The sequence below is a fragment of the Chrysemys picta genome, chromosome 1, assembly GCF_011386835.1.
Source record: "Chrysemys picta bellii isolate R12L10 chromosome 1, ASM1138683v2, whole genome shotgun sequence".
Lineage (NCBI taxonomy): Eukaryota > Metazoa > Chordata > Testudines > Emydidae > Chrysemys > Chrysemys picta.
The window spans coordinates 94,503,473-94,530,536 of NC_088791.1; the positions used below are offsets into that span (position 1 = coordinate 94,503,473).

General features: G+C 46.0%; 1 protein-coding gene across 3 annotated transcripts in view; it reads left to right on the forward strand.

The window, feature by feature from the left end:
• The first annotated feature begins 209 nt into the window (after positions 1-209).
• DDX17 (DEAD-box helicase 17) overlaps positions 210-27,064 on the forward strand; it is a 30,661-nt gene continuing 3,806 nt past the window's right edge. Inside the window, exons 1-13 of one of the 3 annotated variants that reach the window (XR_010597700.1) lie at positions 210-517; positions 4,921-5,059; positions 15,168-15,267; positions 15,594-15,727; positions 17,076-17,141; positions 17,480-17,621; positions 20,627-20,787; positions 20,872-21,044; positions 21,397-21,507; positions 21,960-22,021; positions 22,419-22,478; positions 24,261-25,484; positions 26,675-26,750. Coding sequence is in view for 2 of the 3 variants with exons in the window: in XM_005302500.5 (XP_005302557.2) it covers positions 474-517; positions 4,921-5,059; positions 15,168-15,267; positions 15,594-15,727; positions 17,076-17,141; positions 17,480-17,621; positions 20,627-20,787; positions 20,872-21,044; positions 21,397-21,507; positions 21,960-22,021; positions 22,419-22,478; positions 26,675-26,914 (1,432 nt within the window). In the remaining variant the exon portion in view is untranslated. Of the gene's footprint in view, positions 518-4,920; positions 5,060-15,167; positions 15,268-15,593; positions 15,728-17,075; positions 17,142-17,479; positions 17,622-20,626; positions 20,788-20,871; positions 21,045-21,396; positions 21,508-21,959; positions 22,022-22,418; positions 22,479-24,260; positions 25,485-26,674; positions 26,915-27,064 lie in introns of those variants that run through there. The other 2 variants (XM_005302500.5, XM_042843547.2) reach the window with 2 other exon arrangements.

Here is a 27,064-nt window from a genome sequence, read left to right on the forward strand (position 1 = left end):
GGGAATAGGGAGAGCGTTGTCTCCACACGCAAAAAGCCAACTCAGCTACCAGGCACTACGTAATTTGCGTACACTGTTCTGTTTTTTTCCGGCCTCGTACGTACCCGGATTTCGAGAATAGGCGCAGCGGCATTCACCCCCTCCCCCCGGCTATTCAGGGACGGAGTTTACGCAAAGTTCAATCCGCCCTTAACGTAAGTAGAGCGGGCTGGGGCGGTGGCGGCCATTTTGTGCCGGGAGTCCGGAGGAAGAGGACGCTGTCTTGTCTCCGCGCTCGACGGGCCCTGACGCTAACCGAGCCGCTCTCGGCCCCGCGAACCAATCCCGGCCGGATCTCTAGCCTCCCCGCCCCCTCCCCCGGGAAGTGAGGCGGCCAAGGGCGACTCCGCCGGGACACAACTGCCGCCGCCGGCCGAGCCCCCCGCCCCGCGCCGCCCCCAGCTCGCGCCCCTCGGTGCCCCCTCTGCGGGAAAATGCGAGGCTTCGGAGACCGGGGCCGCGACCGCGACCGCGGCGGGTAAGAGGCCCGGGGTGCGGCAGCCCGGTGTGGAGGAGGGTCGGGGTGGGGCGGAGAAGCCGGGCAAGGCCCCGAGACTTGGGCGGGGGGAGCGCGATCCCCGGCGGGAGGGGGCCTAGCCTAGGTCGGGGCCTCGGAGTCAGGGTCACGTCCTAGGGCCACGGGAAGGGCTGGGTCCGGGCCTGTGAGGAGCCGAGTGACGGGCTGGGAACCCGGAACTGGGGGTGCCCGCGATGGGAGGAGCCCGGTGGGATGGGGGGGGGGGGACGGTGAGGGGCCCTGGGTACCCACAAGGTGTGGAAGGAATCGCCCCCGCACACTGTTGTTCCTGCTCTGCAGTGTCTGGTGCGAGAAGACAGGGAAGTTTCTCCTGTGGCTGGCAGGATACTTCTTCCCTGTCCCTAGGCCTGATTTCATGGCCTTTAGGAGTGAGGGCTTTGACTTTGCCTTTCCTTCCTCCACACTGTTCCCACTTCGCGCTGTAGGGATCCCTCTTCCTCTACCTGCTAACCTCGCTTTAGAAGCCTTTGCTCACCATGGACGACACACATAACTTGTAGAGTGGGCTGGACCTGATCACTTCTCCGAATGTTATTACCATTAAAATGACCAGAAAGATTGCTATTAAGTAACAGTGTACATCTCTGCAGTATTCCCAGCCCCTGCTGACTGAGGGAGTGGAAACAGACCTGAAAGTTGAACGTGGGTCTCTTGTGTAGTAGCAGAGCCCTGATCCCAGGGACCATGGCCCTGGATTAAGCCTCAGGAGTGTGTCCAGGGTTGGGAAAAAGAAATCCGCAATCAAACACAATCTTCCATATTGCTGTGCAAAGGCCTAACAATTTGGTTCCTTGCTCTTTTTATTATTCTTGATATCACTTATCATGGGGCCTCATTCAGTTTAGGAGAATCAGGTTCAGTTGAGCTCTGATTTTTGGGAGCAAAACAAAAGTATAAGAAATCATCCAATATCATAAAATGCTTGATAGAAAATATATAAATGGCCCAGGGTTGTTGTTTGTGGTGGTGGTGTTTTTTGTTTTAGTAGAAGGGGGTTAAGAAATGGCTGTACCCCAAGTTTTCCCTGAAAAAGACAAGTAGTGGGGATTAAAAAGGAGGAATCAGGCCCTGAGAGAGAGCAAATAATAAAATATACTCGCTGCTCCTCTTATTCCTTCTTTGATGATTGATTTTTAAGTCAGGAAAAATGCCTGCTTGCCCCATTTAAATTTATTTCCCCCTTTACTTTAGGTGAAGTTCAAGAATGTTTTCCTTGCACATGGAAGGGCTTGTTAACATTATCTTTCCTAGTAGAGCAGGGGAAGCTAGGAGTTCCACTCTAATTTTATATTCACATCCTACATACATACAAACAACCCCCTTATGAAATAAAAAGATCCTTTCAGTTTTATTGCAGAGAAGAGGGCCCCACAGACACAGATACTTAAAGGGGGACTATCCAAATTTTAAGGCATCAGCATTTGACCTGCCTTGACATTTACATGATCTCATTTGGGATAAAGAGATGTTTCTTCTTTTTAAGAACTTTGCTTTCAGATTTTAAGCCATCATTGGTGTAGAACCTACAAAAGCACAATACTTTGTTCTCTTTAGAATTTTGCTGACATTGTTGTTACACATTGCATCATCAAAATGTATTATGACAGGGTTTAGAGTGACCACAGGAAAGGTAATTTTAAAATCTTATTTCATCTCCATGCTAAATGAAGAGAGGAGAAAAATATTGTAGTCAAATAGAAAAGGACAGAATCGGGAATGGGGAAACTACTTGACAATGGATCCTTTAAAAAAAAAAAAAAAAAAAGTTTAATTCACATAAATGCATAAGTAATGGGCTTTGGCCCTGATGTTATTCCAAGTACTACTTTGCTTTGTTGCATATCTTTATGAACTGCTACAAAAACTCACAAAACTTAGTTTTCTGTAATATCAAAAACTGGGTTGCATTTGTCTATATCTATAGTGTAAATTTGTTTTGATATCGAAAACTCTGTTCCTGGACAGTTTTGTACCAGAAGTTCAGCACATCATGACTTTTTGTGAAAAAATCATTTCTGAGATGTAAAACAATATTTCTAATGATTGCAGTCATCAAAAATTGTATGGTGGTATTTGAAAGATAATTGGGTACTCCACCCAGTGTGCTGGACAAACTCCAGTTGGATGTTTACATTCTGTTTACTGTTCATTCCTGTTGTAGGGCAAACTAGATCTGGAATTTTTCTTTGCTTCTTGTCATCTACAACTCATTCAGGACTTTTTAGGACTGGGATGGTGCAGTTTTACTTTGGCACTTGAATAAGCTGCTGCTGCATTCAATTCTGGAGATGGCTGCATTTCATTATTGGTGAAGTGATCACTCAATATCTAAGACCAATTTGGACTCAGTCACTTCTGAATCAGGGAAAATGAAATAACTCTATGCAAGTAAATAGAATTACTTGAGATTTACATCAGTGTAACTGGAATTGTAATCTGTTCCATATCAGTATGTAAAATGTCGGTTACCTCAGGATCAGTGAATGAAATGATACATATTGGGGTATTATAAATGCTAAAAGACTCACTTTTTGGAAAGCCAATCTAAAGCTATATTGTGTATAAGCAAAGCAACATGGAATTGAAATTCTGCGAACTGCATCGTGGTTTTCTTCATTGATGACAGTAAAGCAAACAATGTCCAAATATCTAAGGCTCTGAATTTGCAAGCATTCATGCATATATTTAATTTTTACTCACCTATGTAGTCCTATTGCCTTCATCAGAAAAATTACTCAGGTGCACACTTTCAGGTTCTAAACTAGCATAATCTGAAGAATGTATTTAATGATTGTGAAATGCTCCTGTAACTAGTAACTTACATTGACAGTCCTAAGAAGTCATAAAAGATTCAAATCACTATTTAATTACAGATGGTTGTAAACTACTTTTATATGTTTTATAGTGTTAAATATGATAAAAGTAAATAAGCAGCCATTTTAGCAATCTGATACGGAATAGAACTACATTTACAGAAAGGAGAAAAGGGCTGTCAAGACTGCAGCTTAAGCAACATTTTTGAACCTATAACTTTATAGTTAATTTGATGTTGGTTAAAACACTTGCCTTCTACAAGTGTAATCCCGTTTCCCGTTCTGCTTTCTCTGAGTTCTGCTCTGTATTGTCACTCTAACTTCTCTTGGGAAATAACTTTCAGAGGACACTTATTTAACATTTAAAACATTTCCTTGCCAATATTACAAATAAAACCATGGATTATTAAAACAAAAACACTTAAATCTAATTTAGTTTTGACCAGAGTGTAAATTTAAACATTTTTCTCAACTTGGATCAAGTAAACCTTTTTTGTTGATAGTTTCTAGTTAGTTTCATTTTCTGGTACTCCAGTATTAGCATAATATTCAGTTGTTTCGATGGAAATACTGCAGGAGTCTTTATTCAATTGGAGTTTTAAAAAAATCAAACACTCTTTCTTGTCTTCATATTTTTCAAAAGCTTATTCTTTATCATACCTAAATTTAGAATAGCGTTTGACCTGACACTATTTAAAATAGCAGCTTCTATTGAAATCTGGCACAATAGTGAAACAATAACAGGTTTTTCTAAGAACTATTTAAAAGATGTACTATTAAGTAAACATTTATAATTATAATAGCTAAACACTTCATGCCAATCTGTGCTTCAGTTTTCAATACTTCCCAACTGTGGTGTAGGCCAGAAAAACCATGTTTATTCTCCTTTGGATAAGTGAATAATTACATATAAATCCCTACCTCTTTTAAAAATAAAAATTAAAAGCAGGGTGGAGTGTATTCCTTATGTAGCAGATAAACTGTACTAACTTCTGAATAGCTCTGCCAGGTATTAAAGAATAAAAACTGACATTTTATTTTCTCTCGAGACTTTCTCAGAAGTGTCTAAGAAATGGGACTCAGTTTTTTCCCCCCATCCAAATATTTCTGCTGTGACCCTGGTAAAAATTGTGGCTGCTTTGTAATTGCTTCAGATCTGCCTAGCAAAAACTCTGCTACTGACATCAACTTCTCTCTGTGCTTTATTTGTACGTTGACTGGGGCATATTGATGAGGAGGGAAAGAAAAGGTGAAAGAGGAATGATGAAATAGTTACTTTTAATGTAGAATCTAACATCATTGGAGGAGTGGTAATTGGGCGATAGACTTTACTGAAGGGAGCAAGAGTACTGAAGACCTTCCCAACCCTTGTGTCTAGCAGTATTTTAAGGGCATTTTCAGAGTAACTAAAATTTCAATATTTATTTTAACTTAAAGATAACTATGAAAGCATCTGAGGAATCTACAAATGCCAGAGCTGTGAAATCCTTTTATAAATTGTTTTTTAAAAACTTATGTTGGTACCCCCAGGTTTGGTAGTCCTCTGCCCCCAAAGAAATTTGGTAATCCAGGGGAGCGTCTACGCAAAAAGAAGTGGGACCTGAATGAGCTGCCCAAATTTGAGAAGAACTTTTATGTGGAGCATCCAGAAGTGGCCAGGCTAACCCCCGTAAGTTTCCTTCTCCTGTCCTTTCCGTTTTCAGTGCACCAGAGAATCTTTAAAAGTGGGAAAATTGGGGATATGCAGACTATATTCTAATTTTATTTCCCCGTATTGTTTTATATATACACTCTGGAGAAAGGTATTTTGAGTGCTTGCTCATGTCCATTCCAATGTAGGTGTGTGCTCGCCCCGAGCACTGCCACTGGAAAATTTTTCCCTTGGTAGTATCTGTTGGGTTGGCACTGGTGCCCCCTGGAGTCATGTGCTCATAGTGCCAGTGTAAAGGTTCTGCTGACCCGCAACACCCTTAGTTCCTTTTTATTGCCTGTCACAGTCACTGGAACTTCACCTTGTTCTTGATTTTTTTTCCACAAGTACTCCTCTCAGTGGACTTTGATTGTAATAGTTATCTTTATTCGTAGTAGTAATGTTTCAGTTGTTAAGTTAGTTAGGGTACGTCTTCACTACCTGCCGATTTGGCAGGTAGTAATCGATCTATCAGGGATAGATTTATTGCGTCTCGTCTAGATATGATAAATCGATCCCCAAACGTGCTCCCCGTTGACTCTGGAACTCCACCAGAGCGAGAAGTGGAAGTGGAGTCCCCTGTGGAGCGCCACCAAGCGCTGCTGAACACCCCCCCACACACACACCCCCCGGAGCGCGGCTGCCGAACCCCCCCCTCCCCCCCCCCCCCCAATCGACCCCGGAACTCCACCAGAGCAAGAGGCGGAAGCGGAGTCGATGGGGGAGCCGCGGCTGTCGATCCCGCACCGTGAGGACCCGAGATAAATCGATCTAAGATATGTCTACTTCAACTACGCTATTCTCGTAGCTGAAATTGCGTATCTTAGATCGATTCCCCTTCCCTCCCTCCCAGTGTAGACCAGCCCTTAGATTAGCAAACCATGCTCAGCGGAACTAGTCCTTCCTGGCACCGGAGAGCGCCTTGGGCTTCATGCCACAAACTGAAGCCTGTCAGTGACCCCCATTCCAGCTGCCTTAAGTGCCTGGGGAAGCTCACATGTGGGAGCACTTCAGAATCTGCAGACGCTTCAAGGCCTGCACCAAAAAAGAAACGGACACCAGGCTTAGGTTCCTCCTAGGAGGCAGCACTTTGCCCTCCTTCAGAGCCTAGTCACTCGGACTTGGCGCCGAGTACTTCAGCCTCGATAAGAAGCACCCTGGCTTCTGTTAGGAAGACTCAGCGCCATTCCACACTTCTGGCGCTGAAAAAGACGCTGCTTCTTCTTGGGACTCCCAGCACCATCCATCATCCTAGGTGCCAAAGATGATCACTCTGGCAAGGAACTTTCTGCACTGTTCTCCATCGCCAGTGCTGAGAAAGAAACTGAAGACGTGGACAGGGTGCGATCCCTTACTCCAAAGTCCATGAGGCAAAGAGACGCTAACAGAGTGCGACCCATGCCGGGCCACTCTTGAGACCCCTGCAACTTGCCTGTTGCTGTTGACTTTGGCCCCAGAATGGACACCCTTGAGGCTGGCACCGATGGACTCTCCGCCATACTCAGACATGACTCAGAGTCATCAGAGCTCTGCTGCCCTTGCAATACCATCTGTGCCAGAGGTGTTTGAGGCCGCGAGACATTTACTATCTCTCCAGGTACCACCATCCCCTGCCGTATGGGAGATGTCAGTGGTGGCAAGAGCTCCCATGGCACCAAGGCCCCAGGTGCTGTCATAAGGGAAACCAGTCATCCTGGGGCAGCCCCGGTCTCCTCCCTCCTGGCACTGTTTCCCGGTAGCAGGCGGCACCACTCCACTCTGGTTGCCTGGAAGGGAATCCTTGGAGACGGACTTGGAGGCGGAGTCATACGTCTCCTGCAGAAGCCGGCACCAACACTCTAGCCAACATCACCCAATGGCTGACATGGGCCAGGGCATCCCTCCTGCGGTTTGGCCACCAGCACAGTGGCAAATGGAACCTCTGGGTTTTTCCTTCAGTCTAGGGTTCATAGTCCATAAGGTCTTACTCCATTGTATTGGAATCTAGAGCACCCCCAGTGCCCTCCTAGGAGCAGGACCCAGATCTCGGTACCGAGCCTGGGGCTGAATATCAAGACCTGGCACCATGAGACCCGTCCTGTGCTGAGAGCAAGGAGCAGTGCCCCCTGCATGCGCAGGTTTTCTCTTCCTCCTCTCCAAATGAGGCAGTGATGGGAACGGACATTGTGTCCTCTCAGGTTGATTACAGGGCGCATAAGTAGCTCCTCAAAAGAGTAGCACAAAACCTGTGGCTCCAGTAGAGGAGATAAAGGAGTCCTCACATCCTCTGGTGGATATTCTAGCTGCATCGGTCCCCTTGAGTGACTTTGCCCTTCAATGAGGCTACTATGGACCCCATCCAGGCCTTATGGCAGACCACAGCATTCCTTCAGCCGATGGCAAAAAGGGTGGAGAAAAAGTACTTTTTTCCAGCTAAAGAGGTACGCTCATCCACCACCAGGCTCATTGGTATAGTATCAGCAGCCAACGAGCAGGAGTGACAGTGTCAGCAAGGTCCAAGGCCAAGGATGCCGAAACTAGACCTTTTTGACAGAAAGGTCTATTCAGCTTGCAGCCTCCAGCTCAGCAAGTGCTCCTGAGCAACTGTGATTTTAATTCCTGGGACTGTGTGGCAAAACGTAAAGAATTTTTACTGTAGGAGTCCAGATGCGAATTTGCAGCCCTAGTTGAGGGAAGATTAGTGGCAAGGGTGTCCTTGCAGGATGCCTTGGATGCGGCAGACTCTGCAGCCTGATCCATGGTCTCAGTGGTGGCAATGTGGAGAAGCTCCTGGCTTCACTCCTCGGGCCCACCCCATGAGATGCAGCAGACATTGCAGGACCTTCCTTTCCAGGGTACATTGCTCTTTTTGGAGCGGGCAGACTCCAAACTGGACAGCCTGAAGGACATGAGAGCCACGCTGAAGTCCCTAGGGCTGCGTACACCAGCTCCCTCTAGGAAATACTTCAAGCCCCAACCAGCTACTGGTTTCTTCCAGGCACCTGCCTCGTCACTCTACAGTAAGAGGGAGGAGCAGGGGCTATAGGAGAAGACCTCCGCCCCAGTCTTCGTTTGGGGGGTGGGGCGCGACACCTGGCAGGATCTAAGCAGGCCTTTTGATAGGACACTTTGGTACGACGTACCGGGAAAATTTGTGGAGCCAGTTTCCTAATTTTTTTTTTTTTTTTTTTTGAACCGATTATCCCACTTCTATCAGGCGTGGGCCCGTATTACTTTGGATCTCAGGGTGCTATGCACAGTAGCACTGGGACACACCCTTCAGTTCAGTTGTTCCCCTCCTTCCAACCCCCTCTCCCTGTTCCTCTTCAGGGACCCTTCTCACAAACAGCTTCTAGCCCAAGAGGTGCAGTCGTTCCTAAGGGTGAGAGCAGTGGAGGAGGTTCCACAGGAGTTAAGGGGCTGGGGGCTCTACTCCATTATTCCCTAATCCCAACGGCAGTTTCAGACCAATTCTGGACCTGTGAAACCACAACAGATCTATGAAAAAGCTCAAGTTCTGCATGCTTTCCTTGGCCTCCATCATCCTCTCCCTGGATCCAGGGCATTGGTATGCCGCCCTCGATTTGAAGGATGCTTTCTTTTACATTTCAATCTTTCAGGGACACAGAAGGTTCCTCAGATTTATTGTGAATCATGTGCTCCTGTTCAGCCTATCAGTGGCCCTCAGATGTTCATGAAGTGCATGGCAGTTATGGCAGCCTTCCTGAGGAGACAAGGGGTTCACGTCTACCCTTACCTCGGTGACTGGCTGATCAAAGATCAGACCTTGCCCAGGTGGAATCCAATATAAAGTTAATACAGTCAACATTCCAGGACTTAGGTCTGCTAATAAATGTGCAGAAGTCTACTCTCTCCCTGGTTCAAAGAATAGAATTCATCGGGGCGATCCTCAACTTGGTCCCAGCCAAAGCCTTCCTCCTGGAAGCTCGATTCCCAGCAATAGGGATGCTTATCGAGAACCTCCGAAATCACCATAGCACCTCTTCAGGCGTGGTTGGCATCTGTATACTCAATGGGCCAACACCACGTAGACACGGTCATCCAGTGATCACCTCCCTTCTTTGGTGATTGGACCCACTGGCAATGTTTGCAGGAATCCCATTTTCAGGATCCCAACCATCAGTGTCTCCCATAGCAGATGCTTCTCGAATGGGCTCGGGAGCTCACTTAGGGTCCCTCAGAACCTCTAGTCTCCAGAAGAGCTCTCACTACACGTCGTCGGGGGAACTTTTGCCTGGGCTGCCAAGCATTCCAACCCCACATGGCAGGCAAGTGCATGTGAGTTCTCACAAACAACACAACGATGATGTTCTATATCAACAGGCAGGGTGGCGCACACTCCTCTCATCTGTGCCAAGAAGCACTTTACTTGTGGGAATTCTGCATCGCCCACTCAATCCACCTCGAAGCCTCTTATCTCCCGGGGTCGCAGAACAAGTTAGCGGACTACAACAGCTGATCTTTCTCCAGCCATCACAAGCGGTCCATCCATCCAGATGTTGTAAAACGCATTTTCCAGAAGTGGGGGGACTCCCCAGATCTGTTCATGATGAAGCACAACAGGAAGTGTCTCCAGTTCTGCTCCTTCATGGTTCACAGTCCGCGGTTACTTGCAGATGTCTCTTTTCTCCCTTGGATGGGCTATCTTTTCTACACATTCCCTCCCATTCCTCTCATACACGAGGCCTTGCTGAGGGTCAGAAGGGACGAAGCGTGTCTCATCCTGACTTGGCCATGTCTGCACTGGTTCACCACGGTCCTAGACCTTTTAGTAGAAACGCCAATCCGTCCGCCAGCATTTCCAGACCTGATCTTCCAGGACCATGGCCGTCTACGTCATCCAAACCTCGAGTCCCTTTGTCTCATGGTCTGGAAGTCTGTGGCTGAACCTCACAGAGCTAGCATGCTGAGGGCTGGTTTGCAAGATGCTTTTAGGGAGCAGAAAATCCTCCACTAGAGCCACTTACCTGGCAGAGTGGAAAAGATTCTCGATCTGGTCTACGAAGAAAGGTGCTACACCTACACAGTTAACTCTACATTCATTCTAGATTACTTGCTGCACTTGAAACAGGAAGGTCTAACCATGTCATCTATTAGGTCCATCTAGCTGCATTCTTGGCCTTTCACCCATGGGTGAACGGCTGTTCCGTTTTCTCAAACTCCATTTGCAGTTGGTTTCTTAAGGCCATGAGAAATTGTATTCCCATGTATGGCAACCAGTCCCTCCCTAGGATCTCAACTTGGTGTTGGCAAGGCTAACAGAACCTCCATTTGAACTGTTGGCAACATGCTCTCTGCTGTACCTGTTCTGGAAGGTGGCCTTCCTGGTGGACGTTACTTCAGAACCACCCCATACGATACTCTTCAAGGACAAGGTCCAGTTGTGTTTGCATCCGTCCTTCCTCCCTAAGGTGATTTCACAATTCCATAGTAACTGGGATATCTTCCTACTGGTCTCCAAAGCCTCATGTCAACAGGAGGAACAGAGGCTCCACTTGCTGGACGTCAGACGTGCACTAGCCTTCAACGTAGAAAGGACTACATAATTTTGGAAATCTATTCAGCTATTTGTAGCCATTGTACACAGGATGAAAGATCTTCCAGTCTCAGCCCAGAGAATTTCATCATGGATCACCTCCTGTTTTCGTACATGCTACGATGTGGCCCCTCTCCTCCTGAACTGGTGATGTATTCCACAGGGGCCTAAGCATCTTTGGCAGCATTTATGGCTCAAGTTCCTATCCAGGACGTTTGTAGAGTGGCATCGTGGTAGTCAGTTCACACTTTTGTATCTCACTACACCATCACCCAGCAGGCTAGAGATGATACTGGGTTTGGCCGAGTGGTATTACAATCAGCATATTAGAGAGCACACGAAGAAGAAAAAATGGTTACTAGCCTTGCATAACTGTTCTTCGAGATGTGTTGTTCATGTCCATTCCAACCCCCCGTCCTCCCCGCCTGTCCCTCTGTTGGAGTTAGCCAGCAAGAAGGAACTGAAGGGGCTGTGGGTCAGCGGGACCCTTTATACCAAACTTTTTCATCTGTCCTGTGTGCTTCTGAATTTCCTTTTTCCCCATTGTTAAATTGGATTTTAAATACAAGACTTCAATTTAATGATTTTCTAATCCATCATCTCCTTGGTTGACCTGTCTGGTTCTATTAGTGAGGCATATCTGATGCCATGATTTATTATTGTGGATAGGAGCTACATTATTGCAAGCACTACATCAGGAAAGTTTTTGAACAAACTAAACAGTTGAAGGAAAACAAAACACAACAGTTCGTTTGAATCACAGATGCTGCTGCTAATGGATGAGAAATTTAGGAACAGTCTGTTGCCCTTTTTCATAATTTATTTTAATCCTATTTTTCCCGTTAGACCCCCCCCCCAATACAGAAAATAAAAGGAGTATAATAAACTGAATTATCTTTTTAATCACCTTTCTTGACAAATTCCATACACCCTCCATAGGAAATAGTGTTTTTTTTTTTTTATGTTCATATAAGTGCTCAGCTGTAGGATGCACACACCTGTGTGCTCAGTCGGAAGATTGAATCAGCAAGGTCCTCATCTTCACACTATGCAGCCTCGTGCCTCAAGCAAGGATATGTAGAGAGGCACAGATCTGCTGCTGCTGCAGTTCCTTCTCAGACACCTGCAGCTCAAGACAGCAAATGCATGTCCACTGCGTCCTAGAAGCTCTTTCCAGCCTGTGTTGTACTTATTTATTTCCTCTTACTTTGCACAAGATTGTGCTTTGGAGGGAGGGGGATTCCACCATCTCAGTTTCTTGGGAACATTTCCTTGGCCTTTCTCTTCAACCTAGTTTCTGAGGTATGCCAAAGGCCCCAGAATTCAAATCCTGCCAGACCTGGAATACATTTTTCCCCCAAAGGCAAAAGGTTTTCTAGCTGTCTTCGGTGTCCCAGAGACTCTCACGTCCCATCCAAGTGCAAAGTTTGCACTGGGTTTAAGAACAGGTTTCACAAAGAAATGTTCTTGAAATCAGGGGAGTTTGTGTGCCAGTGTTTTTCCCACAACATTCAGGGTCACACTACTAGAGTAATGGATGGACAACAGGGTGGATGTGTACTATATAAATTGGGGGGGGGGGGGGCAAAATCCCAGTCTTTGTGCATAGAGTTACTAAAACTATGGAACTGGTGTATTGCCTACCACATAGAGATCTCCACAGGATCATGTGTGGGAGCTCAATAATTTGATCTGCCACAGCAACTGTGAAGCATAGGGCCCCCCCATAGTGGATCTCTTTGCAACCCTGACCAGTATGAAATGCCAAATCTTCTGCTCCAAAATGGGATGCAATTGCACCTCTTTAGGGGAGAACCATTCTAGTCCCCTGGCCCTGTGCTGTTCTCTGTGCCTACCCTGCAGCACCACTAATCCCCAGCACTTTAGTCAAATTGAGGCAGGAGCAAGTGAGGGTCTTCTTAGTAGTACCGTCTTGGCCCAGACAAGGGTGGTACTCATATCTACTCCACTTTTCTGGAGGAATATCTCAACACTTCCCTCTCAGCTGGGAGCTCCTGACACCCCAACTGTGTTTATCTGATGTTCAAGGCTTGGCTCTCAATGGGTCTCAAATTTTAAAATGGGACTGTGTGGTTTAGGTCCAGGCTGTACTTTGAATAGTAGGAAGCCTTCCACATGTAAGACATACCTGCAGAAGTGGAAACGCTTCCTTTCCTGGTGTTCCTGTCACTCCATATCCATTTCTGAAACTACTCTCTCAAGGATCCTTGGTTGCCTGTTAGAAATTACTGTCTTTTTACCTCAGTTTTCTTTCAGGGTGCACCTAGCAGCTACTATGGCCTTCCATTTGCCTGTTTGAAAAATTGTTTGTTTGTTTTTGTTCACCCTACCGTGGCCAGATTCTTTAAGGATCTGTCCAACTTTTCCTCATATCTGGAACTCCACATCTCCTGAGGACCTTAACTTGGTCCTCAGTGCCTTAAACTCTCCTTGCCAACCTATGGCCACCTACTCATTCCTTCATCTCTCCGTCAAGACCTCATTCCTGGTAGCTTTTGTCTCAGCTGGAAGCTGATCTGCCTTACACTGCCTTCTGTTGTGACAGGGTCATGTTATGTCCTCATCTTTATTTCCTGCTGAAGGTCAGGATATCAATCTACCAGTATTTTCCCCAAATCTCACCCATTAAGGGAAGAGGCTTGCCACCATACGTTTAGATGTTTTGAGGCCCCTCATCATCTATCTGGATAGGACTAGATCCTTTAGAATGTCCCCATGACTGCTAGTAACCTCTGAAAAAATGAAAGGACAGTCTGTTGCCATTCAGACTATTAAAGTGAGTTTCAGGTTATATCATAGCTTGCTCTGAGGCTGCCAGGGTACAATTCCCAGCTCCAGCTTACAGCCCCCTCCATCAGGGCTCAGTCTGCTTCTTTTGCCCTTCTCAACGACATTCCTATCGTAAAAATTTGCAGGGCTGCAACCTGATCCTCAGTTCACATGCTCTCCAAATGTTATGCTATCCTACCTGTGTCCAAGATGAATGTGTCCTTTGGCTACACAGTTCTCCAAACTGTCCTGGATCCACCTCCTCAGCACCCACTTCTTTGCTGAGTTACTGCTTGTGAACCTCCTGTGGTGGAGCACCCATAGGGATATATACTTGAAGGAGAAGTTACTTACCTTTCAGTAACTTGAGTTCCTTGAGATGTTTTGTTCCTGTGGGTACTCTACTTCTTGCCCTCCTTCTGCTCTGCTGTGGAGTCTTTGGGTATGTCTACACTACCCGCCAGATCGGCGGGCAGTAATCGATCCGGCGGGCAGCGGTTTATCGCGTCTAGTCTAGACGCGATAAATCGACCGCCGACCCCCCCCCCCCCCCCCAGCGCTCTCCCGTTGACTCCTGTACTCCCAACACCTCGAAAGGCGCAGGCAGAGTCAACGGGGGAGCGGCAGCAGTCGACTCACCGCAGTGAAGACACCGCGGTAAGTCGATCTAAGTACGTCGACTTCAGGTACATTATTCACGTAGCTGAAGTTGTGTAACTTTGATCCCCCCCGTCCGCTTCCCTGCCCCCCAAGTGTAGACTTTCGCTCTGTAGTTGAGAAGGACCTGGAGCGTCAGCAAATCTATGCCTCCATATACATCCTCGCTTGGGAGTAAGAGGCTTCGTAGTGTGTAGTTGATTCACGTGGCCAGTCGAGCAAGTGGGGGTGCGTGCATCCTACAATGATGCATCCCTGGGGACAAAACATCTTGAACTCAAGTTACTGAAAGATAAGTAGTCTTTCCTTAATTGCCTTATTTACACAATGCAAAGAAATATCAACTTTCACTCATTTAAAAAACAACAACGAATTTCATTAGTTGCAAGTACTGCACCGCACTTGAATGCCCCTGTTAATTTTTGTTTTACAATCCCATGTTTGTATTTTCAGAATGTTTTTCCTCTCCTCTGTGTTGATGTGAAGGAGTCGCACAAATGGGAAAGTAACCATAGGTTTAATCGAAAACGTACATTAGTGGGAGTCTTTCCACTAAGTTCCCTAGGTTTTGGATTAGGCCCTGTACTGGGGGAACAGTGAAACTGACTTTGTGCAAAGTGCTGTCAAATGTGCAAAGTTAAACTGGAAAGGTAGAGAAATATTTTTCCTGATCCTTCAGTTAAGCTAACCTGGGATGTTACTTATAACAATAAATAAGTACAAATGTTTCAGAAAATGTTGTCAGTATCCCACTTAAAAAATATTTGGGCCTTAATTTATCGTTGCTATGTTTCTGAGTAATGTTTTCCCCAAGAAAGGAAATGTTAGTTCACAAGTGGTTCTGAGCAGCAGTTCTGAGTCAGGGTGTTACTGCATGGGAGCTCTGCATGGAGCTCCCATTTAACTGCATTGGAAAGAGAGGGACCACCCTGCTTCATGCCCCATCCTTAATGAGTAGAAATCTATTTTGCTTCCTTCCTCTCAGCCAGGCTGTCAGCTAAAGCGTTTATGGAATTTATTAATAGTTGACATCAGAAACGTGTATTAAATTGCTGCTGACAACCTGGAATTTTATGTGTTTTGTTTCCCCCTCCACCTAAATAGTATGAAGTTGAAGAACTGCGACGAAAGAAAGAGATTACAGTTAGGGGGACAGATGCCTGCCCCAAACCTGTTTTTGCCTTCCACCATGCTAACTTCCCACGTGAGTATTCTGTCATTCAAGATGCTGATCAGCTTTGTTGTTGGGGTAAAGGAGGAGTGCTGGGATAACACCCTTCTGATCAGACCTATTTGGTTCTAGACAGAGGTCATCAGATCTAGTGTAGCTTTAGAGATCTTAATCAGAAAAGTAAACCTTTAAGGAATCCTCCAGCTTGTCATATCTGAGATTCTCAAAGTGAGAAACTTTTAAATTGCTCCCAAACTGGGTTCTGTAGGAAAATTTCCCCAGCACTTCTGTCTTCAAACTGATGGCTTTTACTCAGACGTACATAGTTTGTGTTCTTCACTTTTTTGTTTAACTTGCAGAATATGTAATGGATGTCTTGATCGATCAGAATTTCACAGAACCCACTCCAATTCAGTGCCAGGGCTTCCCATTGGCCCTCAGTGGCAGAGACATGGTGGGCATCGCTCAGACAGGCTCCGGGAAGACCTTGGCAGTACGTGTTTGTGACCATTTCCTCTTAATTGCTTTTTATGAGTTTCTTCTTGCTTTGCATCTCTTGGTCATTCAGACATGTGCAAAGGGAGAGTTACAGCATTTTAAAACATGTTCGGTCTGTGTTGTAAGTGGGATAGTTAAGTAGTAATGAGCACATGGTTTGTTTTGTGTGCCTGATCTTGTCTGTCTTCTACTTGGCTGTTCCACAGCCAATGTTTCCATTTTTTAGAGGGGAGCATATGTTTGGTTTTTTTTAAATGGACCTCACTTACTGGTTGACTTAGTTACACATTTTAAAATCACAAAGGATAATACAGGCTTGTACTTCCCACCGACATAAGCAGGAGTTGTAGGCAGTGTTCCCTCTAATTTTTCCACATCACCTCCATAATGTGGCGGGGGTGGGGCCAAGGGGTTCTGCGTGTGGGATGGGGATGGGGCAGAGGGGGGCTCTGGGGTGGGGCCAGGGACAAGGGGTTTGAGGCTGTGACAGGGAGAGAGGACTCTGCCCAACTCTCTCTCTCCACAGCAGCACCTGCGCTGGGGAGGAGAGGTGCCTCTCACATGGCCCCGGCAGGTCTGGGCTGGGTTGGAGCCAGGGGAGGGGCGCCCCTCCCCTGGCCCGGAGCTGCCATGGGAGAGGCGCCCCAGCCCAGCCTGGCCCGGAGCTGCCACAGCCGTGGGAGAGGCGCCCCAGCCCAGCCTGGCACGGAGCTGCCGCAGCTGTGGGAGAGGCGCCCCAGCCCAGCCTGGCCCGGAGCTGCTGCCCAGAGTGCACTCAGCGCTCGCTACGCATTAGATGACTCCCTGGCTATTGCCTGGGGGAGCACGTTGAGCCGCCGTTCGGGGCATAATGGCAAAGAGACGCTCCTCCCGTTTCGTGCACGGCGCGTCTGAGTTGCCTTGCTGCCAGTGTGCCAGAGCCTTGGTGTGAGCGGGGCTCTACGGCAGCTCTGGGCCAGGCTGGGTTGGGGCTGCGGGAGAGACGCTCTCCCCTGGCCGCAACAGGTCTGTAGCTGGGTTGGGTTGCATCCAGGGTTGGGGGAGAGGAATCTCTCCCCCTCACAGCCCTGAGCACCTGCACAGAGCTTAATAGGCCGTGCAGCTTAGAGGGAACTTAGGTTGTAGGTGCTCATTAATTCAGAAAGTCAGGCAGTCTTTTATTATGTATCTAAATGTAGACATCCAAGTTTGAAAGGTTTATTTTGCAGCCACTAAAGCTTGTGGTACTTGCCACTGCTTGAGGAAGGATGTTAAGCTAAATTCCCCATTACCAGGATCCAATATGATGATCATTGGCATGATCTAATATGGAAAACCCGTCTCTTAATTTTCTTCTGTTTCAGTACTTGCTGCCTGCAATTGTTCACATTAACCACCAGCCATACTTGGAGAGGGGAGATGGTCCAATTGTAAGTGCTCCTCATTTTTTTTTCCTTTTTACATGTATAATATGCAGTTAACAGAAATGTGTAGATGAATTTTGCACCACAATGCCATAAAGAGGAAGTAGAGAACTGCTCATTGTAGCAGTGTGGGTAGCACATTCAGTGTATCAAAAGCCCAGTGATAATTATCAGCATGTACTAGAGCCGCTATTAGTTGTTTTTTAGGTAATTGAGTGCTGACAATCTAGTCAATTTTGCCTCTGATATCTGAGCAGAGATGATTAATTATCTTAGCTTGAGACCGTGTTCTTCACTCAGCTATCCTGGATGTATTTTTTCTTGTTTTTTTCCCCCTCCCGTAGTGTTTGGTTCTAGCTCCTACCAGAGAGCTGGCCCAGCAAGTCCAGCAGGTGGCTGATGATTATGGCAAATGCTCAAGACTTAAGAGTACCTGCATATATGGAGGGGCACCCAAAGGTCCCCAAATCCGAGACCTGGAGAGAGGTAATGGTATTCTTGTGTGTTTACAAATTCACCGTTGTAGGAACTGTGCTTAAGGTAGCAGGAAAATATGCTATTGTAAAATATAGTAAGAAGTAATGGTGTGGTGTTTTGTTTTTTTAAGCCTGTTTGGGAAGGTGCTAAGCATCACCACAGCCCTATCTACTGCTACAATTCACGGCAATTGTACCTCCAGTCAGAGTGGTGGTGTGCATACAACAGTACCAGTCATCCATATTTGTCTTGTAACTTATTTAGATGGCTGTTTTTCCTCCCCTTTTCTCTGTACATCCTCCCCATATGACCATCTTTACAGTTGCCACCTTCCTAATTGCACAAAATGGAACACCCTGCCCCCGCCCCTTCCCTGAGGCCCACACCGCTACACCACCCCTTCCCCGAGGCCCTGCCCCCCGCTCACTACATTCCCCCTCCCTCGGGTGCTTACTCTTCCCCACCCTCACTCACTTTCATGGGGCGGGAGGTTGGGGAGGGAGTGAGGGCTCCGTCTGGGGGTGTGGGCTCTGGGGATGAGGGGTTTGGGGTGCAGGGAGGGAGTTGGGTGGGGCAGAGGGGTTCAGGGTGTGGGAGGGAGCTTTGGGCTGGGGCAGGTGGTTGGGGTGTGGGCTCCATCTGGTGGTGCGGGCTCTGGGATTGGGCTGGGGATGAGGAGTTCAGGATGTGAGAGGGGATTGCGGGTTGAGGCTGGGGATTGGAGTGCAGGGTGGTGAGGGCTCTGTCTGGGGGTGCAGGCTCTGAGGTGGGACTGGGGATGAAGGGTTCAGGTTGCAGGAGAGGACTCCATGCTGGGGGGCAGGGCAGAGGAGTGCAGGGTGTGGGAGGGGGCTCTGGGCAGGGGATTGGGTGTAAGAGGGGGTGAGGGCTCCGTCTGGGGGGATGGATTTGGGGGTGGTTGCTGGGGATGAGGGGTTTGGGGTGCAGGAGGGGGCTCCGGGTTGGGGTGTGGGCTTGCCTCCGGCGGCTCCTGGTCAGCGGTGCAACAAGGCTAGGGCAGGCTTCCTCCTGTCTGTCCTGACTCCGCGCTGCGCCCCGGAAGCGGCCAGCAGGTCCGGCTCTTAGGCAGAGGCGTGGCAGTGGCTCTGCACCCTGCTCTCATCCTCAGGCACCGCCCCCACAGCTCCCATTGGCCACGGTTCCCAGTCAATGGGAGCGCAGGGCTGCAGCAGTGCATGGAGCCCTGTGGTGGCTGCTCCCCCCCCCCCCCCCCCCCCCCCGGCCTAAGAGCCAGACCTGCTGGCCGCTTCTGGAGTGCAGCGTGGAGCCAGGACAGGTAGGGACTAGCCTGCCTTAGACCTGCCGCTCCGCCAACCATACTCTTAAGCGCCCAGCCAGCGGGGTTGACCAGAGCCACCAGGGTTCCTTTTTGACCGGGTGTTCGGTCGAAAACTGGACACCTGGTCACCCTAAGTGTCCCCTTCTCCCTGTTTGTTGGGAAGACACCACATTTATTGACTGTGGGTCAAGGTTTAGGACTGACTGACTCCCTCAGGTTGTACTCCAAGCATTCTGCCTCCAAAGTTATATAAACGGTCAACCTCAATTTCTTAGTATATAGCAGAACTTTCTAAAAAAAACCCCAAAACTACAAGTTTCCTTCAGACTCTTTTGTTCGCCGAGGCTTGCCTTCCTAAACTGTATATTCAGTTGGAGTGGGGGAGAACTGGCATAATTTCTGGAGTGTGATTTACACTAGAAAATTAGGTTGGCATGACTGTCATTCAGGGGTGTGAAAAATCCACACCCCTGAACATCATAGTTAAGCTGACCCAAGTCCCTGTGTTGACCTAGCACGGTCTACAGAAGAATTCTTCCGTCAACCTGCCTACTGCCTCTCGGGGAGGTGTATTATCTACGCCATTGGGAGAACGCTTGCCATCAGTGTATGTTTTGCCTACACTGAAAATATTAGTATTTTTTCCTCCAGCTTTGGAAGCTGCTGTTCTTGGAATTTGGTGTGAAGTCCTGGCCTAGAACTAAAAGATTTGGTCTGCCACCAGCATCTGGGGAGACTGCTGGATATGGAGTTTCTCAGAGAGGAAAATTCTCCCTTCCTCAGTCTCTAAACTGCTCACTGGACAGCTCCATGAGTTTGGAGGGCTTAACTGTGAGACTCAAGTGGAAATAATGTCTCCTTTTTAGGAACATAAGAATTGTCATACTTGACCATTAGTCTGTTTAGGCTTATATCTCAAATAGTAGCAGATGGTACAGAGGAAAACAGATGTCTGTCTTCCATAATAATTACCTAATTTAAATGATATTGTACATCATTTCCTCTTTCTGTATACAAAGCCTTCTGAGCAAATGAAAGGTTGAGCTATCTAGTAGCTGTTGAATAGGGTGTGGCTTCCTGTGTTACTACAAGGGGCTGATTAGATACAGTATTGCAGTGGTTCTCAAACTTTTATAGTGATGACCCCTTTCACACAGCAAGCCTCTGAGTGCCACCCCCTTATAAATTAAAAACACTTTTTTTTTTAAAATATATTTAACACTATTCTAAATGCTGGAGGTGAAGCGGGGTTTGAGGTGGAGGCTGACAGCTCGTGACCCCCCCAGGTCATAACCTCGTGACTCCCAGTTTGAGAACCCCTGCAGTATTGGAAACTTCGCTGGGACTTAAACTTTTATTCCTCTACAAAGTGCGCTCTCTAGAGTTAATAGCTTTGGATGAGGGGGATTCAACTGGACTAGAAGCATAGGTTAATTTTACCTTTTCTGCTGTTGCTGAGTCTTTACATTTCCTCTTCCATGTAATTTCTTGGAGGAGGCGGTCTGCTCCTGGACTGTATTCAAGGTTCTAATGATAGTGTAACAGTAACTTCAGAATGGTTAATAAAATGATTAAGGATGCCTAGAGTTCCTAGTAAAGTAGTAGTGGCTCAGTCTTGGGCACACATATAAGGGAAGTGTTATAACAAATTTACTGTCAAAAGTGGTTTATTATGACTGTAGAAATATAAGCCCATCCCTCTTGTATGTTGAAGGTGTTGAGATCTGCATTGCCACACCTGGCCGCTTGATTGACTTCCTGGAGGCAGGAAAGACCAACCTTCGCCGATGTACGTACCTTGTGCTGGATGAAGCGGATAGGATGTTGGATATGGGCTTTGAACCCCAAATTCGTAAAATTGTTGACCAGATAAGGGTACGTGAACCTCTGATTTATAGTTTCCTTCAAATTCCCACTCAAAATATATCATCCAAATAAAGTCTTTTCCCTTTCTTTTAGCCTGACCGGCAAACTCTGATGTGGAGTGCCACTTGGCCAAAGGAAGTGCGCCAGCTTGCTGAGGATTTTCTGCGTGACTATGTTCAAATCAACGTGGGCAACCTGGAGCTGAGTGCTAACCACAACATCCTGCAAATAGTGGATGTATGCATGGAGAGCGAGAAGGACCATAAGTAGGCCGTTGTTCTGCTATCCCAATTTTTTTGAGCGGGAGAGGAGGAGGGAGGCTTAAAACCTTCAGTGCACAGGAGTATTTTTGAAAATAATCAGTCCACTGCAGTTACTTGCAATCATGTAATTTTTCACTACTGAAACTTACTAACCAATATAATCCCATAGTCATCTAGTTGCTTGTAGATGTTCGCTAATGTTATTAAATACTAAGATAATTTAACTCTTCATAAATAGTACTGAACCAGTTTTCTCTTAAGTGGTTGCTTATTACAGGCATTCTCTCAAAATAATAAGTTGAAAGTTCTCTCCTGTGTTCTTGTAAATACATCTTAGCTCTTCTTTTTGTTTTAGACTAATTCAACTGATGGAAGAAATCATGGCTGAGAAAGAGAACAAAACTATCATATTTGTTGAGACAAAAAGACGATGTGATGACCTCACTCGAAGAATGCGCAGAGATGGGTGAGTATCTTGTTTACAGTTATTTCCCATTAGGAATCCCTAAACTGTAGTGTGGGGAGGAGGAGGAGGAAATGCTTATGTTGCTAGTCTTGGAAGTGGTCTTTCCCTTCAGCCCCTTAGCCAGATGCAATGATGGGGCTCCTGGAAAGTTCCATCACATTGAAGCACTATATAAGAGGGACAGCGTGCTGGCCTTTTTGGGACATACTGAATGCTGCAATGTGTATGAGACTGCCAAAGCAAAGGGATTTTCAGTATAATAGTCACGATTGGATTAAGCACTAGTTATTAGTACCTGTAAGAATGATAGGTGCTTTCAGCCTCTACAGAAACAAAGGAGGGAAAGAATGCATGAGTATTTCTTAATTATTTTAATCCTTAACTGTTTTCTCTTAACATTAATAAAGCTGCTTGTTACCTCTCTAAAATCATGTGCATCTTCCATTTGGCAGCTGGCCAGCTATGTGTATCCATGGAGACAAGAGTCAGCCAGAAAGAGACTGGGTACTTAACGGTGAGTGCAGTGTCTGGGAGAGCTGGTAACTTGAACTATTGAAGAACTTCTGCTTGGTTTAGGCAAACACGTTTCCCCTTGTGTTTCTGTTTTTTCTCTCAGATGCACACACTATCTGTGTTAATTGATTTACCTGTAGTCCTACAATGGTTTTTGTTTAGCCTTTGTACTTGTTAATTTCAGTACTGGGAGGTTGTTGCAGAGAACCACTCCTCTGTGTCTAACCCAAAAGGATTTGACAACTTCCAAGCAGTCTTTGTGTGCGTCCCATGTTTCTCTCTCTAAAAAATTCCCATCCTGTTTGGATTCTGGAAAGGTCATACATAAGTTAAATCCACAGCCTTCAGCATAGTTTGTGACTCCTAGTCTGTTTTCACAGTGGATTCTTGTCTTGCAGAATTCCGTTCTGGAAAGGCTCCTATCCTCATCGCTACAGATGTTGCATCTCGTGGGCTAGGTTTGTACATACAGGCCTCTCTTGCCTGCTGCTCCATATTTTTCTTCTTTGAACTCAAAAATATTTTCTTAAAAAATTCAAAGCGTGATTTTCCCCCACATGTGAAATACCTTTTTTTAACATTACTCTTTTTTTTCTTTCATATTCAAAGTCTCTTCCTGCTCCTAATGAACAGGCTTTGGTCTGCAGCAAGGCCTAGGCATGACTAATCGATCGCCAAGAGGGAGAAGAGACGTCCAATTATGCAACCCAATCCTTCCACTGCACCCCTTCCTCCCCACTTCCAGCTTTTTGTGGCTGGATGGCTAGGGCTGGATTGCTCCCAATTTACAGAGGGGATCAGATAAAAGTTGAAATAGAGTCGTGTGGGAGAGTAGTTCAACATATAATAATTAACAATACATAGGTGATATATACAAATAAATCCCTGCATACACATAATTTTCCCATCAGATGTGCTCACATCTGGGAAAGCATTGCTCCAGCTTTTCTATTTTCACAAATAGCCTTCCCGGCTCTGTGTTGGTTGTAGGCAGGTTCTATTATATGCCTTCAACGTATACTGTCCAAGTGTTGTGTTGGATCAGAATTACATAGATCATTTTCACATCAGTGAAATAAACTTTCTGGATGCATAAGTTAAAACACCCCCTTTTAATAAGTATATTTGTAGTATGAAACCTTTATGTTTAAACATTAACCTTTCTCCCTTATACATTTGCCCAGTGTAAGTTTAGAAATATTCTAAAGCAATTTGGGTCCGTCTGCATTCTTACACTTCCCAGACGTGGCTAAGACCATTCCTGAGGGCCATATACCAGAGTTAGTGCCTCAGTGTTTCTGATCCATTGTGGCAAATCTTAAGTAAAACTATTGCAAGTGATCCATCAAGAAGCACAGAGGGAAATTCTGTGATTACAAAAGTTTTAGTTATTTGAAACTGTTTTTTATATCCTGAAAGGGTGGCTGTACTGTGCATCTCAAGGTCATTTAAATGTTGGCAAACTAGTGTGAGACTTGGCAGCCTTCATTCACATAACCTTCACCCCCACCCCCACCCCCAAAATTGTCCAACACTTCCTCCAAGAGGTGATCATATGGACTTCAGTCTCTGCCCTCTAGGGTCATGTCTGGACCTGTGCAGTTAGAACTTGGGCCTGTTGGGAGAAGGGACTGAGGCCGGAAACTAGTTTTTATGAAAGAGAGCTGCTTTCTGTAGCAGTGTTTTTTTAAACAGGCTTGCTATGTGCTGGTAGCTTCTTTGTGCATCTTGCCTAGACATTTAAAACCGCCCCACCCCCAAAAATGCTTCCCCAAAACAACTCAATTGGATACCTCTCGAGAAAACACTCTCCCCCTTCCCCACTTCACCCAAGCTACGGGGGAAAGGTACCATAGTCTGTTTCTTGTTACTAAACAACATCTCTGCTTGTTTTGGGGCCCTGAGTTTGCTGCTTTTTAAAATAAAGTCACTTAACTGGCAAACTTCTGGACGACTTCCTCCAAGATCCTGGAAAGTGAAGGCTGCTACATAAATAACTTAAAACAGGGGTGCGCGCTTTTTGGCTGAGTCACCAGGGCTTTCCCTCATCCCAATGGAATATTGGTTTCCAAAAAGCTCCTTCCAGGTAAGTTCTGGGTCCCATAATAACTTCTTTGTGATAATCTCCAGGAGAGAGGTCCTCCTTCTGCACTGATTTTTTTTATTTATTTTTTTTTTGTTACTCTTCACTCTGTTAAACTAAAAACATTGAATTTATTTTGTTTTGTTTTCTTTAACAGAAGCTTTGATATCAGCTGCAGATCATTCTCAGTGCAGGGTCGGGGGCATATCTGCACTGGTGGTCGAAGCAGCTCTCTAGACAAGCATGTCTGCTAGTTTATATCACTCCTGATTAACAGTCAGAGACTTGATCTGTGCCATAGGGTATTCTGGTTGTCTGACAAAGGGTGCGTGTCCCAGGCAGCTGGCCAGATCACTTTTACAATTTGATCTTGCTACAGTATCTTCTAAAAGCGCAGGAAGATTGTGACTGTGCACAAATACATTGGAGCATGCTAGACTGGAGAAACCAAATCTTGTACTTGCTCTGATCTTTCTTCAGCCTGATATATGCACATACAGGACCACCTTTTTAATCTGGAGAACATCCCCTGCCTTTTCTGGCCTTCCCCTCAAAAAAATCAAGTCAGCAGTGTCTGTGCTATTAGCTACAATTCCGGGTGCTTTCTGCCAGGAAAGCGCTTCCCTGTATCCACTTGGTAATTCAACTCGCTTTGCTGCTCATGGATGTGCGGAATGGGATTGGCTAAGGATCACGTAGCCTGCTGCTTGTCAGACTCTAGTTAAACTCTGGCAGTGAAGATGTGATTGTGCCTATCATATTTTCCCCTCCCTTACCTTACACTTTTCCCATTAAAATATTTTGTTATTGCATCAAGGACCCTAGTTGGAGACTCGCGCAGCCCCCTGTGAAATCTGCCTTCTCACCCCCTTTTTGGTGTGATTCAGGACTTTGGAGTCAGCAAAGACTAAGGGGACCCCTTTGCTGTAATAAGAAACAGACATAAAGTCCCCTCTTGCCACTACAAACCCCTTGTTTTTATTTTCTCCCTGTCCCCTCTTTGAAATTGATGAAGTCTGGGCAATAGATGCAGTCTGACCCTTTGGATATAATTTTTGTATCTTCATTTTTTTGACATTCGCCCCTATTAACCCCGGGTGGGGCCAAAAAGCGTTGGAGGACCTGAAATTTTTACCTGAACCCAGGTTCTCCGGCACTTCACAACCAAATGGGGCTACAGAGAAGCATCTAAGCCAGTTCACAGAGCGAGCGTGTGTGGGGACTTCTCGCTGCCATGGACCCTTGATGCATGCTCCCCGCGCTCCAGTGGTCCCGTGTCAGAGGGCGGAGTTTTCGAAAGGAGGCCGCCAAAAATAAAAGGCAAAGAGACGGGATCGGCTGCAGCGGTTTCCCACAGGAGGAGGGAGTGTGCATCGGTCTGGTAACAAACAGAGAATGTTTCTCTCTTTTAAAAAAAAAAAAATACAAAAATCTGTGTTTTATCTTGGATATTTTCTGAATATTCTTCTTAAAATGCAGATTTCTTTTTTCATGAACTGTAAGGACATTTTTTATTGTAATACCATTCTATTTTAACATTGCTTATCATAGCAAATATTTCTGCTACTGTAGGTGTTTTAACTAAAACGTTACACTAACATTTACTTAGTTTCTGCCCCATAAATTTACAAAAATCTGATTTCCCAACAGAGAATAGAATATTTTGATATCTCCTAGGGTTTAATGCTATTTTTGCATATGATGCAGCTTTTTTGTCTTTTCGGACACTCAGTTACCCAGTTCAGTCTAACATTTGAAGTTTTGACTTGGACAATTTTAAATTCTATGACTCAAATTCAAAAGTTTGCTAACACTGGGCTTAGTAGCATGGTGAAATGTTAGTGCAATGCATTCTCATGATAACTAAGAAGGCAGGTAAAATGTCTTAGTTGTGGTTTGATATATTTTTTTTAAAATAATAAGTTGGCAGAATTTGACTACCGTGGTATAAGTGGGATGCCTTAAATTCTAGGATAGGGGAAGTCATTCGTTATATTTTATAGTCCTTAAAATTCATAGTGAAGTAAAAGCCTTTCATTTTTAATTTGTATGTGCTTGATTGGAAGGTAAGTGATCTCATTGCAGTTAGTCTTTAATAGACTTCTCCCAACAGAGTAAAAGTCCCTGTGGCAGATCTCTCCCTCTTCCACCCCAGCTTGCTGTGTCCACAACAATGGTGGCATTTTTATTTGTTCCAGATCATGTTTCTCTGAAGGAGAGGGGACTAAAGTCAGTTAACAAATTCAGATGATATTGTGTAAAGAACCTCTCACGTGGCACAAAGATGCAACAAGGGAAGGGTGAATTTGAATGGAGAGAACTGCTTTAAGACTTGCCATCAGTTTTCAGGTCATTGGCCTTTGACCCATGCATATGGCTCAAATTTAAACCTTCTACTCTTTTGGGATGAGTCTCTTGTTTTTATTCCATTCAGTTACTAACTTGTTTTTTTCTCTTATTACTGTCACCTGCATTCGTGCTCCCCACCTTTCGTTGGCACGTCCTTCTCTTCCTCTCCCCTCTCCTCCACCTACCCCTTCACTGTGCTTCGCTACCTGGGCACTTCGCAAGATGTGGAAGACGTTAAGTTTGTGATAAACTACGACTATCCGAACAGCTCTGAGGATTATGTGCACCGAATTGGCCGCACTGCCCGTAGCACCAACAAGGGCACTGCCTACACCTTCTTCACGCCGGGGAACCTGAAACAGGCCAGGGAGCTGATCAAAGTGTTGGAGGAAGCCAACCAGGCCATCAATCCAAAACTGATGCAGCTTGTGGACCACAGAGGAGGAGGAGGTGGTGGTGGAGGTAAAGGCAAACGGGAAGGGGTTAGAAGGATGGAATAGGTGCTCCATCTTGAAGGAGGATAGGTGTAAAGAGGCAGAGCAAAACACCTTAATTAAACCATCTCAACATCAGACTGCTGCTGTCTTGCTTATTATATGTAAACTTATGGTA